Source organism: Equus quagga, chromosome 8, assembly GCF_021613505.1.
Source record: "Equus quagga isolate Etosha38 chromosome 8, UCLA_HA_Equagga_1.0, whole genome shotgun sequence".
Taxonomy (NCBI): domain Eukaryota; kingdom Metazoa; phylum Chordata; class Mammalia; order Perissodactyla; family Equidae; genus Equus; species Equus quagga.
This window is the reverse complement of record NC_060274.1, coordinates 2744958-2762240: the sequence shown is the minus strand read 5'-3', so window position 1 is coordinate 2762240 and position 17283 is coordinate 2744958. Positions and strand designations below refer to the sequence as shown.

Here is a 17283-nt window from a genome sequence, read left to right as displayed (position 1 = left end):
CCCAACACTCCATCTCAAAGTATGAATAAGAAGATGGGGAAACGGCGGGGCAATCCCAAGGAAGAGAGAGCTGCCTTTCCTCTTCTTCCCTTCCTGTTATAACCCAAAAAGCCCACCTGGGGAGGGAGTGGAGGAAATACAGGACGGGCGACCACCTTTGCATGTGAGTAAGATAATGAGTGAACCCAAATGCCAAGTGTGGGTCCCCACCACGGGGCAGGATGGACAGATGGCCCTTGCCCCCGGCCCCAGGGGGACCAGACACCATCTGTACCATGGAGCGTTTATTCCCAGGGGCAGCTGAGGTCTGCAGAGTGAGGGAGATTTTCTTAGAACTGTTTCCTACAAGGTGGGTAGTTGTGGGAGGGAGCGCTGACAATGGAACTGTCACAAACACCTTCTTTTTCAGCCTTCATTCTGTCCCTTTTCTTCTCCCCATCCCCTTCTCCCTACAGTTGAAAGGGGAGGGGAGAGGGTTGTAGGAGAGGCCCCACCAGCAATGGGGAGAAAGATGTGGGGTCACAGCAGCAAGGTCCCCTGCAAGTCTGCCCAGGAAATGTCAACGCCCAGGAGACACTTCTTGGCTTTTGGTCACTCAACCACCTGTCTACCGTGGGAGGGATTCAGGAGGATGAGGTCATTGGGCAGATGTAAGAGAGAAGATAAGATACACATTTTAAACAACGTAGGTGTGTTTGGGAAAACAAGAGGCTGTTTGGAACACTCAGAAGGGACCCTTGTTGTCTGAGACTGTAAAGCATCCATCATAATGAACGTCAACGTGCAAAGAGAAGCTAACGGTGAAAATTTGGGGGATTTAGTCAGCTTCAAGGATTATTTTAGACATCTCTTGTCTTTCTTTGGAGGGTGACTCTTAAGACTGGATACAAAAACAAGATACTAGGGAAGAAAATCCGAGTTGAGACACACTGGCCACCCGTGGTCGCTTATGTCATGTTCTGTGACAAAGAAGGTCCAACAGCACCCTTAACGGGTTGTGGGGCCAGAGCAAATGCAGCCCAATTTCGTGAGCATTCCAGTAATATGGGCAACCCTAATTTTAAACTAATGTTTTTGGTCTACAGGTTGGTGTCTTTCGGGATTTCAAGATGAAATTTAGATTGCGATGATTATAAATCACTGTGCTCCAGGATAAGGGGACTCTCTCCTCGCTCTCTCCTGATCAAGCTCCGGTGGGTTCAAGTCCAGTTCAGCCTCTTAAGTACCCATGGACTCCTGAGCTTTCTGAGTTTTTTCATCAACTTAAACTTTCTAGCCATATATGCCAAAGGAGGAACTTGACATTCTGAGTCTGATGCTAAAATTTGACCCCTACTGAGGAGATACACCAGCAGGGAAGAGAGGTCAGGGATGTCTGCTAGCTGGCACTCTTGGGTTCAGGATAACCTCAGTGTGCTTGAGAGGCAGGAGGAGTTCAGATTGGGAGGACCTGGGACCCAGAAGTTGGCGGGAAAGCTGGCTGTGCCTCTGGCTGTACAATGGAATGAAGAGACTGAAGAAGATGTGTCGCAACTGAACAAGAGGTGGGACCCTTCCTCCTTCCTCCCTCCTAAGCTTAGTTCTATCCAAACAAAGCTGATCAGAGCCAGGAGAAGGAGCGAGCCAAAGGACCCTGATGTCGGCAGCCAGAACGCCTTTCAAGGAGATGCAGAGAAAGGAGTCAGGGGTGGGAGGGATCCATTTTCCTCATTTGCGCATATGCCTGAGTGACTCAGGACCAGCCCGAAGGAGGAGATGGCAGAGCCAGTCAAGATTAGACACATGCTTTTGGGGAAATTTCTTATGCTCTGGTTCCTATTTTAACCTAAACATAAAGAAAGCAGCACATTAATTGTGTCAAATTCCAACAGGTAAGGACATGGTGGGCAGAGGAGAAAGACATTCGAAAGAAAAGGAAAGTAGGCTAAAAACAATATTTCAATGATTCTAAAGTTGCTTTCCGTGTACACTAAGATTGAACCAGTAAATAATATGGTGCATCGTGGGGGCCAGGTTTCTCACTGTCAGAGAGAGAAGTCACATGTCCGCAAGAGGGAGCTAGAATGGCCTGTGGTGCTGGACTAGAGTCAGGACATCAGTGTGAACTCATCCTTGTTTACGGTATAAACAGAGTGTAGATACAGACACAAATACAGAAACACCAGTACACGTACACACCTCTTCTCACTCCCGCCGAGAGGGCCGAGAAACAACATTACCTCAGTAGCAATGAGCACACCCAGGACTCGAACTTTGGTTTATAACACCATTACCCGATACAATGGACCCAGACTCCTTGGAGAAATGGCTGATTCTAGGTCTAGCAGGGGAGAATTACAAGATGGGCCTGGAATATTTTTTAGTGCCAGAAAATAAGGAAGTACTAAAAAAAAATAGATGGAATATATCAAAGGACGCAGGTGTCAACGTGAAAGATTCCAACGGCCAAGGCTGGGACAATTAGAGACACAGAACAAATACGGTAGCATTGGACTGTAACTCAGAGGGTACAATAAATCAGGAGCCCATACTGATGTGGATAAATGGTTGAGTAAATAACTAAATAAATTGGAAAGAAGGGACAAATATTCCTTATAGAAGAATTACACATGAATTATGTCTATGCTCCTCCTCCAGCAGGCGGGGATTAATTACCTCTCCCTTGATGGTTGGCTAGAGTTGGTGATGACTGGCTTCCAAAAAATTGGCTGGGGAACAGAAAGAATAGTAACTGTGCATTGGAGAAGACTGGCAGGTACCAGGTTGGCCAGCGATCAATGAGGTTGACATTCCTCAGTGATCAGTCATGTTGCTGTCATGATATGATGAGATTGGCATTCGACTTTGGGGTCTTCCTCCTCAAAACCCATAAAGCCTGGCCTAATCAGGAGGAAACATCAGACAAACTCGAATTAAGGGACAATCTAGTAAATACCTGACCAGTATTCTTCAAAAGTATCAAGGCCATGAAAAACAAGGGAAAGCAAGAAACTGTCACTGACCAGACAACGGACATGTGAAGACCAAACGCAACGGGGTCCTCTGGATGGGATCCTGGAGTGGGGGATGGAGAAACCCAGATAAAGTCTGCAGTTTAGTTCAGTCAGGTCCCAATGTCAATTTCTTGGTTTGGACAAACGTACCATCGTTTTGCAAGATGTTAGCACGAGGGCACCCTGAGCGAGCGGTATAGGGGGACGCTCTATACTATATCTCTGAAACTCTGTTAAACCTGAAATTATTCCAAAATGAAAAGTTTATTTAGAAAGAGAAAAGCCTCGCTCCCGGCCTGACTTGTCTGCCTCATCGTCCGGGGAAGGCACTGGGTGGAAGCTGACTCCTGTCCTTGGATGAGGGGATATGGACAAATTGTCGGACAGTCTTATTTGGGTTGGAAAAGACAAGTTAAATGAACAGGGCATGTAAGAGGAGTCAGATCTTCCGAGCCTATCCGCCCGAAAACAGCCCCTTTGACCTCTAACAGGGCCAAAGAATATTTTTAGACCAGACATTGTGAATCATAAACGCAGCGCATTGACTTGTAAGGGTTGCCATGGCAACAGTACCCATCTTTCATGAACTGTCAGGGTGAATAAACAGATAGGAGTCACTGGCCCCGATCTGCTGCTCCAGAGGCCAAAGGGATTCCTGGAGCCCAGTGGGAAACATCGATCAGCAAGTTGCCCAATTCTGCCCCAGGAAAGAGCTCGCATGGTTCTGTCATCTGGTTTGGTTCTAAGTTGGAGAACTGGAGTGACCAGTTTTCACCTTGAGCCGTGATGATTGAAAAGAAGGCTTAAATTGCACTGAATTGTATGCCATTTCATTAGTTAGGAAAGTATGGGGCTCATGAATTTTCTTAAAAGAGAGGCACCCATTCAAGGAGAATAGGTTTGGAAATCCAACTTGCTATTTAAGAAAACAAAATGAAAGCAAGTTGTTCTGGGGAGGTGGCAAAAGCTATGCAAAATCTCCAGTTTTTTAAAAAATAGAGACTGTACACGGATGTGCCATGTTGCAGGCAAGTTCTATGAGAGCCTGGTGGTGCCAGCCTGCAAGAAACGCAGTTCCTGAAACACCACTCCTGGCAGAGACGATGGCGAGTGTAGACTCCAAAGGAAGTTCTCAAATATATGAAAAGAACAGTTTTCCCCAATGACTTATTTTTCCTTGAAAAAATTTACTTTTTACCTGGACAAAAAGACAGAAATAATTCATTTTAAATTAGCATCCCTTATTCAAGAGATTCTTTATTCAAGCTACTCATTGGGCTTGAAGGTCTGAGTTATTCACTGGACCTTATGTAACTTTGCACAATCTTGACCAAAGCTTGGCCTGACTGTCTCTTAGGTCCAAGAAAAGAAAAGGAGAGTGAATTAAAGCATTTATTCCTGTATCTCAGGGAGGAAGAAAACCAAGTATATTTATTGCAATCATTTGAAAACCCTGGAGGATTACTGTATGGAGTATTGTGGCTACTTACTCTAGTCCCTTACTTGACTTTTAATGTGTAAATACTTTTTAAAATTCAAGTGAGTTCAGAGACGTCAGCTAACGTTTTAGACAGCAAGAGGCATCTGCATTTGGAGCGTTCAGTAAGATACTGAGTGTCTTTCACCATTCCACGGGGATACTGAAAGAAATTCTGTCCTGAAGCTCATTGGTAAGACGCCCAGTATTCCGACAGGTAACGTGCCCTGTCGCTGGGTTATAATTTGGGACTGCCAAGAAAAGCTGACGTGAGTTTCTGTTTCTCTCTCCTCCGCTGACTACTGTTGAGCAATATTGCGAGTCTAGCATGGGAATAGTTGTAGTCATTGGTTCCAGGTGTTGACCTTGATCCAAACACACCAGATTCTACCACTGAGCCAAACACATGCTTGTCATCTGGCTCAAACTTCAGGAAAGCCCCCTGCATTACTGAGGAAGGATTGTGAAACCCAAATCTTTAAATCCACCAGCACTAGGTTTGTTCATGATATTTTTTCAGCTGGTCTATAAGCTGTGACAACCCTAAGACCGTAAGGGGGGAGCCATCCCAAAGTATTGAGCTCACAATGGATGAGGTCATGTACACTTGCTATGCCCAGGTGTGGGGACACCAGCCAGGCCTCCGTCCCTGGAAACACTGGCTTGTGGCTTGTGTGTGGATTGGCCTGACCCAATGTCTAGTCCCCAGGTGTTTCCCAGACAAGGAGGAACCCCAACTCAATTCTCCCAGAAAATTGACAGCTCCCAATCCCCAGTGCAGCCTGCTTGGACGTTATTATAGGAATCTGTAAGCGCTTCTGCTCCAGAAGTTGCACATCCATCTCCCCATCTTGACTGAGAGCACCTTGGAGGGGTCTTTGTCCTTGTACACCAGTACCAAGCGCGCAGGGAGTGATCCCCCTACTCAGAAATGCTTTTCCAATGGAAGGCCATGAAGGAACTGCCATTACTAAGAAAGGTAGTCTTCCATCGGGGTGGAAGCTCATCCAGACTCAAGCAGGATAATGCCCATCCCAAGGAGAATCTCTCCGTGAAGAACCGAGGGGTGATTTTTCTCTCTTGCATCATGCATGTGAATAAATGCTCAGAGAAAATACTTCACCTTCAGAGTACAAAGTAGGAGCCCTCTTGGGCTGTTTGGTTACCTGCTCCACACTCTCCTGATAGGCCACGTCCCTGCGTCTCCCCAGGTTGCCCCAAGTTGGCAGGTCCTCCACCCGCCATGTGTCCCCCGCACAGCTGGCTGAGGGAGGGAGCCCTAAGCAGGAAGTGCTCTATGCTGGGAACTCACCATTGTTTTGTGTCTGCCAGACGGCGTCGGCCATGCCCCAAAGGCCAGAAAACACGAAGAACACGGCCAGCTGGTGAGGGTGTGGTTTCCACAGCAAGAGGGCGATGACACAGGAGACGTGGATGCCCGTGCCTGGGAGTGTGCAGAGGGAAATGAGTACCAAGATGGGCCAGCACTAAGACGAGACGTACCATCAGCTGAGCACGTCTTAGACATGTTCATGCCAAAGGAAGCTTCCTGATCATTGGTTTCCTGGCTTAAACAACGTATCCTGAGAATACTCCAAACTCATTTCTTCAGGTAGATTTTGACACTGAATGTGCAGGTTGACGTATGTGCACCCTGGATGGACTTCCACGGGGCTTTACTGATTTCAAAGCAGTCCCACATACACCCTCAGCCCTCACACCAACTCCGAGTGGCACACGCTCTTTCTATTGCACGTCACCATTTTTGCCAGAATCTGGCAGACGTGTCTACCTACCCAGCATGTAGAGAGCGATTCTGCCCGTGTACTGGGAGATCCTCCCGTACAGCACGGAGCACAGCGCGTTGGTGGCCGAGAAGCAGATCATCACGTAGCCAACAAACTGGATCCCCAGGGCGCAGGTGACGTACGACTGGAGGAGGGAGCACAGAGCGATGTTAGCCGATGCTTGTCTCAAGCCTCCCCAGGGCCTGGCTCTGAACTTGCATGTTGGTGGTTGGAATATAATTTATGCTCAAACGCATTCTGCTGTGTGACAGCTGACATGCTGAAGTGGCCTGAAACCTTTGTCTAGGGTTTCGCGGTCCCAGCATGGGAGAACAATGCCCATGCTTGTAAGGAAAATCCCCTTTTGGGTAAGAGGTAATGAGGAATGGTTTGGACAGATGTCTGGGCAAGCTCCTGCCATATATCTTTTGCTCTCTGCTGTGCTATACTTATTATTTTCTTAAGGGCAAATTTGAACTATTCTTGTTGAGGTTGAACACTTCCTATTGGGCCTATAAGACAGTGGAAAGAAGACAGAAGGGGTGATGAATTTAGGTTGAGCACAGAGGATTTTTAGGACAGTGAAATACTCTGTAAGATGTTATAGTGATGGATACATGTCATTATACATTTGCCCAAAGCCACAAAATGTACAACACCCAGAGTGAACCCCAACATAAACTATGGACTCGGGGTGATAACGGTGTGTCAGTGTAGCTTCATCAATTGTAACAAATGTGCCCTCTTGTGAGATGTTGATAATGGGGGCAGCTGTGTGTAGGGAGGCAGGAGGCATGTGAAAACGCTGTACCTACCTCTCAATAGTGCTACTGACTTAAAATGGCTCTAAAAAATAAAGCCTTAATAAAATAATAATAAGAAGAAGATGGAAAGAGAATGAAAGGACTCCCAGTAGAGTCAAGAAGAAAGAAAAATGCTCCTCAACCAGACAGTGAGGGATGAAGTGGCCCCCCAGCCAGGACCATGGGTCAGCCTGGGCTCCAGCTGTTACCCTTGCGTGCCCACCGATCCTCTCCTTGGGCAGAATCAGGACAGACATAGACAAGGGGACTGGCTAGGACGCCCCACCACATCTGGATGGTGGGGACACCGGCTGAGGTCACATGAGGGCATGTCCAAACACCAAGGGACCATCGTGTCCTTACTCTTTAGAACTCTAAGACTCTCCGTCAAGATGGTCCCGGGAGCAGGGATGCCAGAGAAAATCTAGGACGCCCAAATCCTGCACAGGGCATACTTATTCTAAAGGATATGTGTGGTTTATCCGAAATTCAGATTTAACTGAGCACTGTGCTTTTTATCTTGCTAATTTGGCAACTCTGCCTGGGAGGGAGCCATGGTGGGGATGAAGCAGGAGAAAGCTCCCGGATAAGGAGGGTGATCCGATCAGAGGGATGCCCCTGGGATGCAGGCTGACTGGGCCAGCCTTGGCCCTGCCTCTCTCCAGCCCCTACCACGCCCAGCTCCTATCCAACACTTTCTGGAAAAACGGTCTCTATTCTCTAACATCCCTGTCTGTGGCATCCCTTTCATGGCATCCCAGAATGTTCTTCAGGACGGGGTACCACCAGGGCAGGGGAACTGGAGAGAAGAGACTCCATGAGAGATCCATGATGGAAGGTGGCCATGAGTCCAATTGTGTCAACCTCAGCGGATGAGGGTCTCTCTGCTCATCCAGCCTTCCTGCCCTGCCCTGGCCGACCCCAAAGAGACCTTCCCCCTTCTGACAAAGCGGGCAGGCAGCGTGTGGGCCAGGCAGGCATCTGGGGAAAGAGGGTGATCTGAGCAGACAGGGTGACAATGCCTGGGAGCCATGTCTGTTTCCGGACTGTAACACACAATTTGAAAACTAGAGTGATAAGGAATTTCAGTGTTATTCATGGATTACTGTTTTCCCCTATTTCTTCTCTAAAATAAGGACACAGGGTGAGATGCAGGCAGGCGTGACACAAATAAATGTTACACGTGATGACTCATGAATAGCTGTGGTCCTTGCCCGTGAAGATACATGTCAAGGGGCAATGTTCCCCGGAGATAAGGCCATACTCAGGTGAGTTGCAGTCACCTGGAAGCCTATATCTTAAACCATAAATTTAGCTATCATAAGGACGTGCACAGCACCAGCAGCCACGTTTGCCTGCCCGGGCTCAGGGCAGGTGGCCCAGAGACCTCCAAACCCAGGTAGGTGTGGCAGTACACCGTGGTACATGTACTTGGCTTCTAGCTTGCTCTCGTACCCTCGTGTAGTCACCCGAGAGGAAGGCTTGCTGAAACCCACTGTACACCGGCAGCAGAATGAGGAGACACAGACGTTTATCTCTGAGAAGCTTGAAAGTTGACAGCAAAGTGGACCAAAAAGATGACGACTTTTCCTCTCCTTTGCTTTTCTCTTGGACATCCTTTATGGGTTGGAGAAAGGTGGCTACGAGCAGGACTGCCAGCACACCACTCCCTGGAAGGAAAATAAAGAGTGAACGCTGCTGTGTTATAAGATCCAGGAGGTGGTGGTCACTGGGCATGCGTGACTTCAGTCCCTTCTTCTTCTGGCGGGTCAATTTCAAATCCAGATTTAAGATGAAACTAGGTAAGCCGGGCCTGACCAAGCCTCACATCTCCAATGTCACGTTGGATTCCTACACACGTGGCCATAGATAATTAACTTGTGGCTGGCAGGCTTTCTCATGAAACCTGCCACAGTCAGCCAGATTGCCTTCAGTGACATAAAATACAAAATCTTGGGGAGAGACCCCAGATGTCCTCAGGGTCCTTAACCATCGACTCTTTCTCTCATCCTAACCTTCAGAATAGTTTCTACCAACAGCCAGTCTCCCTTCCCAGGATTATGCATTCTGGAAGGTTACCATTTGCTAAGCTTTTCGTTTATTCCAATTCTATTCATCTAACAGTCCTGCTGTAGGACTTGCTGACATATATCACAGTCGATCCCAATGGGATGTTGTGCATTTGAAGACAGGAAAAGAAGTTCTTTACATACTGAGATGGGAAATCTCCCAAGAGAAATGGCTAAGAGAAAAAAACAGGATGCAGAACTGTGCGTCTACGATAAAGAGGAACGTAAAGATGTATTTGTTTATATGTTCATTAAATACGTCTAGGAATTAAAGACAACGTGGGTTGCCTATGGGGACAGGAGAACTGAGTGCCAAGGGACAGCTGTGAGAGGAGAATTTCCACCACATGCCTTTTCCAATATTTGCATTTTGAACCATGTGAATGAGCTATCTATGCAAAAACAATTTTTTTTAAAAAGAAAACTATTCATTTCCTCCTTTGAGAGGACATCCTGTACTTTCACAATTCCAAGCTGCAATGACTAGCCTCTTTCCCTCCCATCCACCCACTGCCTTATCAGATCACCTTCCTTTCTCTAGATGAAGGATGGACATTTGTTATGCCTTTTTTTTCTTTACATAGAACACTTTTCATTCTCAATGATTTTAGGTGTCTTTTCTGATATCTTTATGTCTCCCCTGTTTTTCTTCGCTCAGGCGATGATAATCGTACATGGCGCTTTGGGAATCACAGATCAATTCAAGAGCAGCGACCAGACCATCTTGCCTGTCTCCTGGTGCTGGTCAGAATCATTCAGAACGGCTCTGAAAGATCTGAATCACTTATTCCTAGTTTGAATAGCTGAGACCTGTCATCCTTTAAAGATGATTTGATGACTTTCTCTCTTTCCTTCATCTCACCAACCGTATCTGCTATTTTTCCATCTCTTACAGCCAACAGATGCCTCGATCTCGCCTGGCTGGCTGAGCGTGACTGAGACCATGGGGTTTACAGAGTCGGCCCTCTTCCGAGCTGTTTGCAGAAACGGTAAACCTCGCTGCCAGCTCAGAAAACTCCACTATTAATGCATTTCCACCCAGAGAAGTGTTAATTGACTTCTACGCTCTATTTTTGTCAATAGAACCCTTCCCCAACTTCATACTAATTCAGCATTTTAATCAAATTCATTAAACACCTTGAGAAAGCCCGCAACGCTGTCGCGCACGGTCCTTCCATGGTCACCGTTCATTTCCTCTAGTGTCGTGCTTGGCCACTCAACTGTCAAAGCAGGTGACCACGCCTGGGCAAAGGGCACTCTGGGCATTTCAACTGTAAATCGCTCTTCCACACCAACCCCATTAACTGTGTGTGGACCACGTGAAAATGTGTATCGGTCTCCACTAACGGGCCACAGCATGTCTCACCTTGTAGGAGGGCCTCTGAGCAGCCCCCTAGGACACTGACCCCCCAGCAGAGCCTATGAGAGGTGAGTCATCCATATGGAAGCCACATGTTTCCTATGTGTGCGTCCAGAGCTGTCCCGTGACCCAGAACCTTTCGAAGGGGCATGAATTGGGACGCCGCTGGTGATGCATGACTAAGAAGCTGCATTCTAAAGAGAATGGCTTTCCAAGAAACTTCACTAGGACAAAGCTCAGAAATCCTGGGAAATGACTCCAGGGGGGTGACCTTCTCTGTTTTTTAGTCCATTTTTCTCCTCTCCTAATTTTCTTGTCTCTCTGGTAGCATGGCCTTGCTTAGAGAAAGGAGACACAAAACCTGCAAGAAAGCCACAACCGAATAACAACAGACAGCTTCTCCATATTTCATACACATGGTCTCTGTTTTACATAAACGTGTGGACCCCCACTCTCTTAGGCTGTTGACTCTGCGAACCAGGAGTGGTGTGTAACGTCTAAGTGGGGCCCGGGGCTGCTGCCAGAGGACACGTGGAGATTCAGGGACATGAGGTGTACCCTCACTGGGGAAGGCACGCAGAGAGCCACGTTTTGAGGATAGAAATGTAACAAAGAGCCTGAAATGCAGAAAATGTGCTTTTCCGTGGCTAGTGCTCTTTCTGGAGAACAGGCTCAACCAACCACAGTTCTTGGGCCCAGGCCTGCTGGCTTCTCAATTTTGTAAATAAAGTTTTACTGGAACCCAGCCACGCTTATTTGTTTACATTGTCTGTGGCTTCCTCTCCACAGCAAAGACAGTGTTGAATCTTGCAACAGAGACCATACGGCCCTCAAGCCTAAAATATTTATGGTCTGGCCTTTTGTGGAAGAAGCTGGCCACCTCTGCTCAGACCAGTGCATGTCACAGATGGGAGGGTCATGCATGTGGCTGCATGACTAGGAGTGGAAGAGCTGGGGGCAGAACCTGAGGACCTTGACTCAGTCCAGTCGTTTCCATGAGGCCCAGCCTCTCCACCGTGTGAAGGAGATGGTGACAGGGACTGTTGAGAAGGGACCAGCCGAGGTGACCTCCCATCCTCACCACGTTGATGGATACACTGGGGCCCAATGGGAAAAGCCACAAGCAGTTCCAGGTCAGCAGAAGCTTTGGAGATGGTGGAAGCAGGCTGGGGCCTACTTTCCACCGGTTCCCCATGCCCCGCCTTCCACTCACTTCTCAAACCACTCCAACCTGGCCCTGGCACAGAAGCACCAACCAAAATCACGTTCTTGATGGGTGTCAATAGCCTGTTGGTGTTCAACCTCATCCTTCAGCGTCCCAGGAGCCTTTGTCACTTGTGACCATCTCAGCCCCCACCTCGCTGCTGCTGCCACCTTGGGAGTCCTCTATGCCCTTGATTTTGTCTTCTGCCTTCTTCAAAGGCTGCCACCCACTCCCCGGCCTTGAGTGTGGGTACACTCAGGGTTCTGGGCTGTACCCACTTCTTCCTAACAATCCTTTCTTTTTCTCCCTAAGACTCTCATCTCCTACTAAGATTTCAACCATCACATAAAAAGACGCTCCTGCATGCACTCCTGCTCTTGGGCCTCGGTCCTGAACCCAACACAGTGTTTCCGGCTGCCTCGTGGACCCATCATTCTGCCATCGCATCAGGCGAGACATTTCCCAAACTGAACGAACTCTGCTTTCAACTTCAGGGTTTCTTCAGCCCTTTCTCTCCCACATCCCATGTCGACTCCATAGATAAGTCCTATTGGCTTTTGCTCTAAACTTTCTTGCCCTCCCCTCTGTCTTCACTCTGCCACTGTCATCCTCCCTGCCTCCTGTGGATTCCCTTAACTGGCTGCTCTGCCCACTGTTTTTCTGCACTTCCAAATCACACCTACATTAGACTCCGTCTAGAAAATGAATCTGCACCTGTCCAGACTCTTTGGCACGGTGTCAAGTTCTTCCACAATGGACCACAGCTGGTCACCCCCATCTCTGGCTCCTCTGTCCCCTCCCATGCCCTTGTCCTCCAGCCACGCCCGCTCCTCTTTGGGCTTCTCTGCCTTCAGTGCCCTCTCACATCCCCCTTTCTGCTGGTAAAACCCTACCCCTCCTTCCAGACCGGCCCAGGGGCCGCCTCCTCTCAAAGCTGCTCTGGAACCCAATTTCCCAAGACGATGTAACTACACATCGACTGGGAACTTTGTTCAAAACACTTGTCACATCAAATTGTGGGGAGTTGAATGTGTATCTGTCCCCTTTATTGGACTCTAAGCTTAAAGGTGAGGTTCCTGTCTTCCTAGTGTCTGGACCACATGAGGGCTAGCCTGTTGCCGGGCACATGCTTTGCACCACTCTGCTTTGCACCATAAACTGACTGTTTTACAAGTGATCACTCAGCACCTCTGATTTGGAAGTGACTTTGAAAGACACCTGAGTATTGGGGGCAGCTTACTGTCACACCGTGGAGACAAACTCTAACAATACACATAGCCTTTCTAACCTTTAATTTCCAGCAGAATGCTGGACTCACTCCCACCAAATCCAACATATAGCAGACCCTCCATCTGTAAGAAGGACACGTTCCAAGACCTTTCAGAATCCCAAAATTCAACAAGGATGAAGAATAGATTTAAATTCCCTTCAAATGGTCAAAAAAAAAAAAATCCAAACAACTCCAAAGGTTCTAAATTTCTAAATTATTTAGAAAATTTAGAATTTCTAAATTATTTAGAAAACTATTAATACAAATATTTTCCATTAAAATGAGCTTCGAAGGATAAGAATCATGATGAAAATTAACTCCTTTTGGGCAACCACCTTTTCATGAAATTCTAGTCTGTGTGCCTTCAGCTACATTGTGACCAGGAGTTGAGAGCCCTGAGGCCTCATTGATTCAAGGACGGTGGGTGCAAGAGAGACCCATGCCCAACACCAGCCTTTCAGAAGGAGCTATCCAAATTCATTCCTGAGAAAAAGTTGGCAATTTATAGGGATTTTGGATTTCCAGGTCACTTGGACGTTAGTTGAAAGACAACCAGCCAAGCCACCAATGCCATGGTCCACCACGGTGCTGTCCAATATGGTAGCCATTAGCCCTGGATGGCCATTGAGCACTTGGAATGTGGCTGTTGTGGCTTAGGAATGGTATTGTTAATTTAGTTAATGAAAATTTAGATAAGCACAAGTAATGGCTACTGCACTGGACTGGACACATGTAAAATGATTCCATCATCACTGGAGACTCCATCAGACAGCAGTGGTCTGGTGTACCTGATTTCATGTGAAAAATACCTGAGTATGCCCTAGCTGAACACATTTTGCAGGGATTTTTTTCAGAGAAAGAAAGACTAGTTATACTTTGGGGAAATGGTCTTTTTCAACACAGAAGGAATTGGGTTAGCTTCCCTCAAGACACTGCACAGTGCTGTTGAGCACGTACCTGTGTAGATGCCCAGCAGGGTATAGATCAACTCCTGGGAGGGACTTTGGGTGCTGTTGGTGGACGCTGTGGCCATCAGGCAGTCGCTTGCCCCACAGGACAGGAGATTCTCCTCTGGGATGGCCCCTGTGTAGTCAGAAGCAAAGCGGGGATATGAGAACCCAGGTAATCTGATAGGATATGGGACCTGAAGAATGGACGTGCCCAGTGCATAGGGCGTGGATATGCTGAAGGCACACCATCACAACAGGTCAAAGTCACAAGACATGGGTTTAACAAAGTGTCTCCAAACATACTTGCCCACAGGCACATGTCCGTATACTTGATTTTAAGACACTGGACAAAGGTACAATACATGTTGGTTACTTGGTGTATTTCTTTCCTGACATAATTGAAAATTTCCAAAATGAATCAAGAAGAAATAAAGTACATTAGAATGGGTGTCAGGACCGCTGGGTTCTCTTGCCGATTCGTCTGTCACTGGTTCCGTGACTGCGGGCAGCTTATTCCAAACCTTTTCTGAATGTTAGTGTCCTTATCTGCTAAATGAATAGAATTTGAACTATCGATGACTCTCAGTCAGACTCATGTCAGAATCTCCGGAGGGAGGGGAAAGTTGTTGTAGAAGAAAGACTATTCAGTGTTTTTTTGTTTTCATAATACAAATGTCGTCACATAAAGCGCCCCAAAATCCCCTTGGCTGGTGAGCTGTGCAGCTCATTGAAGGAGAAGGCAGCATGGAGGCCAGTGGCATAAAAAGTTTGAGAAGGCCTGCAGTGCTCTCCAGATGCCTCCTGCCCTCAAATCTGTGTCCTGTGATCACTCAGAGAATTAAGTTCCCTTGCCTAAATGTCTGTAAGAGTCAACTCATTCACTCCATTTCACACCAGTCGTGATAGAGACTGAATTTTAAGCCCAGTTTCTGCTGAATTATTGCTGATGGGGACAGCGACAATAAGTAAAAATTGGTATCTATCAAACCTACGGTTTCTCTTCTTCAGATGCCTTTAGCAAGTGATGATACCGCATGAGAAAAAAGGAAGAAGGATTTTGATTACAGTTTCCCAAAGGCGAGACTGGATGTGGGACACCAGGACAGAGAGAGAGAAATAATCCTGAAAATAGTTTGGAGGGTTAGGACATTTTCCCCCGTTGATAAAGACTTCCTGAAAGAGTCGAAGAGATTTATTTCCCCTGCTTTTGCTTTAAATCCTCAACACAGACATCAAAGGCTGCAGGCAGAAAACAGACACACGCTATATATCCACGTCTGGGCAAGGTCAGATAAAGACAGATGAGTTCAGACATCACTCATCAGATGTTCAAAGCAGTTAAGGATAAGTGGTCTTAGGTGTAACATTGAACACTGGTCAATGGATCAAGTCAGTGGGACAATAAGTCAGTCAAACCCATTCTTAGACATTCGAAGGAACAGTGATGACTCCATGAACCCAAGTTCCATTGGTGGTGGCCCTCAGTTTCCTCAGGGCATTCCTCTGCTGGGGTTCCCTCTGCCCAAAGAAGGGATGGGTCAGAACCTCTGAGCACCAGTGCATGAGATAGACCATGAGACCCACCCAGACTGTCCGGGGGGAAGAGCCAGGAACCAGGTGGTGCTGAGGCACCACCCGGTTGAGAAGCACGTCTTCAGGGCCTCATGTGATAACCTGCTCGAGTCACAGAATAAAGACGTGCGTAAACGGGATCGGGGACACTCTTGGTGGTGGATCCAGCCCCCCGAGTCACCACCACCAAGCCTCGTTTCCTTTTACCTTGAGTAGGTTTTTGGCCAAACACCAGAGACGAGATCAGGTTGCCCCACACACCAGATGACTGGAATATGAGAAAGAAGATGCCAAAATACTGGTTCACCACATTTTTGCCGATTTTTCCTGCTTCCTCCGCATGTGTGTTTCCCATGATCGTGAGGTACGTGCAATGAGCAGACCACAGTGGGGCAGCTCCGAGGCCCAGCATGATGGAGGTGGGGATCAGAGTGTACCTGTAGAAAGAAATGAAAGCATATGGCGCCTTGCCCGCCTCTGTTCTCCCCTGTGTTTGGGGAGAAGGAAGCTCCGTGCCTGGCCCATTGTAAGCACAGTATTATGTTTATGGATTGGTTAGATTGATGGATTCTCATTAGACTAAGATAAATGAGCAAAACCAGTGCCTCTTCTGGGTCAGGTTCATTTGCAAGAGTGAAATTCAGTGCCAGTGACGTTTCTTTGTATGTGATGCAAGTATGAGCAATGAGCTGGGATGGTTTCTAAATATTTCTAACAGCTTTACACTAAAAAATGATTTATTTATTTATCTATTGTCCTCCTCAATGAGGACTCTGTATGAAAACTCCATAGTAAGGAGAAAAAGAACAACGTGAAGCTGTCGTAATCAGTAGGTCCCGGGTAGCAATGGAGTATCCCTCTAAGAGATGCTCGAATGAATGTCCTGGGAACAAAGGCATGTGGCCCAGGAGCTTAGAACTGGGACCCCGAGGACCCCTTCCCATCGGGGTAGGGAGAGCTCAGGTTGGGCACTGGCACCAGCTCCAGCCCTGCCTCATCCAATTTCTATGACACAGATGAGGTACGGTGTTGGGTCCATTGGTCATGTTCTGCTCAGTCTCCCTGAAATTCACCCTCGACATCTTAGTCGGATCATCCCCCTCCTTCCTGGGACCATAAAAGTACCCTGGGATGCTAAAGGCCCACAGCAGACCTCAGGAAAAGGTCAGGATTGGGGATCAGGAGAAGGCGATGCGCCCAGCAGGGGGGGGGGCAGAGATGTCTTGGCGGGAAAAACGGAAAGAAAGCCACACTATCCTCCTGTCCCAGAATCTGAGAAAGGAATTTCAGGAAGCAGAGCTCATCTTAAAGCAGAAGTGGTGGGCAGCAGTAGGGGCGAGCGCCAGCTGTGTGCCAGCTAGTGGTCCCCAGCCTGGGAAGCTGGGGGCCATGAGCCACGGGGGGCCTACCAGCTGGCGTAGAAGTTGCCCAGGGAGAAGGCCACGTAGCAGCACATGGAGATGACGATGCTCCACTTGCAGCCCAACTTCTTAATGAGAACTGACGGGAGAAACATGGAGGACACGAGCACCGCCCCATAGATGGTGCTGAGCGCTGCCACCCCCAGGCCTTCCTCTCTGTACAGGCTGCTCTGTGGGAACAAAAGCAGCTCTGGTTAGAGAATCCCGTGGCGAAGGGTGCTGGTTCACCTCTAGGTCCCCGAGACCACCAGCAAGAGGCTTTCCTGGGCAGGTGGCCTCTTCTCCAGCCGACGGTGCCGTGTGGGAGGAAACTGCGGTAAATTCTGAGTAAAGTGAGTCCACGGCTTCTACAAATGTGGGAGAGGGAAAGTCTGCTG

The 17283-nt window shown here is 47.9% G+C and overlaps 1 protein-coding gene across 6 annotated transcripts in view; it reads right to left on the bottom strand.

Annotated features, from left to right (window-relative positions):
• Window positions 1-17283, bottom strand: part of UNC93A (unc-93 homolog A) — a 31144-nt gene that overhangs the window by 4303 nt on the left and 9558 nt on the right. For all 6 annotated transcript variants that reach the window (XM_046669895.1, XM_046669893.1, XM_046669894.1 and 3 more), the window contains exons 4-9: window positions 16895-17076; window positions 15693-15922; window positions 13921-14046; window positions 8516-8730; window positions 6267-6402; window positions 5783-5914 (exon numbers count right to left, since the gene is read on the bottom strand). In XM_046669895.1, the coding sequence (XP_046525851.1) occupies window positions 5783-5914; window positions 6267-6402; window positions 8516-8730; window positions 13921-14046; window positions 15693-15922; window positions 16895-17076 (1021 nt within the window). The remainder of the gene's footprint in view (window positions 1-5782; window positions 5915-6266; window positions 6403-8515; window positions 8731-13920; window positions 14047-15692; window positions 15923-16894; window positions 17077-17283) is intronic.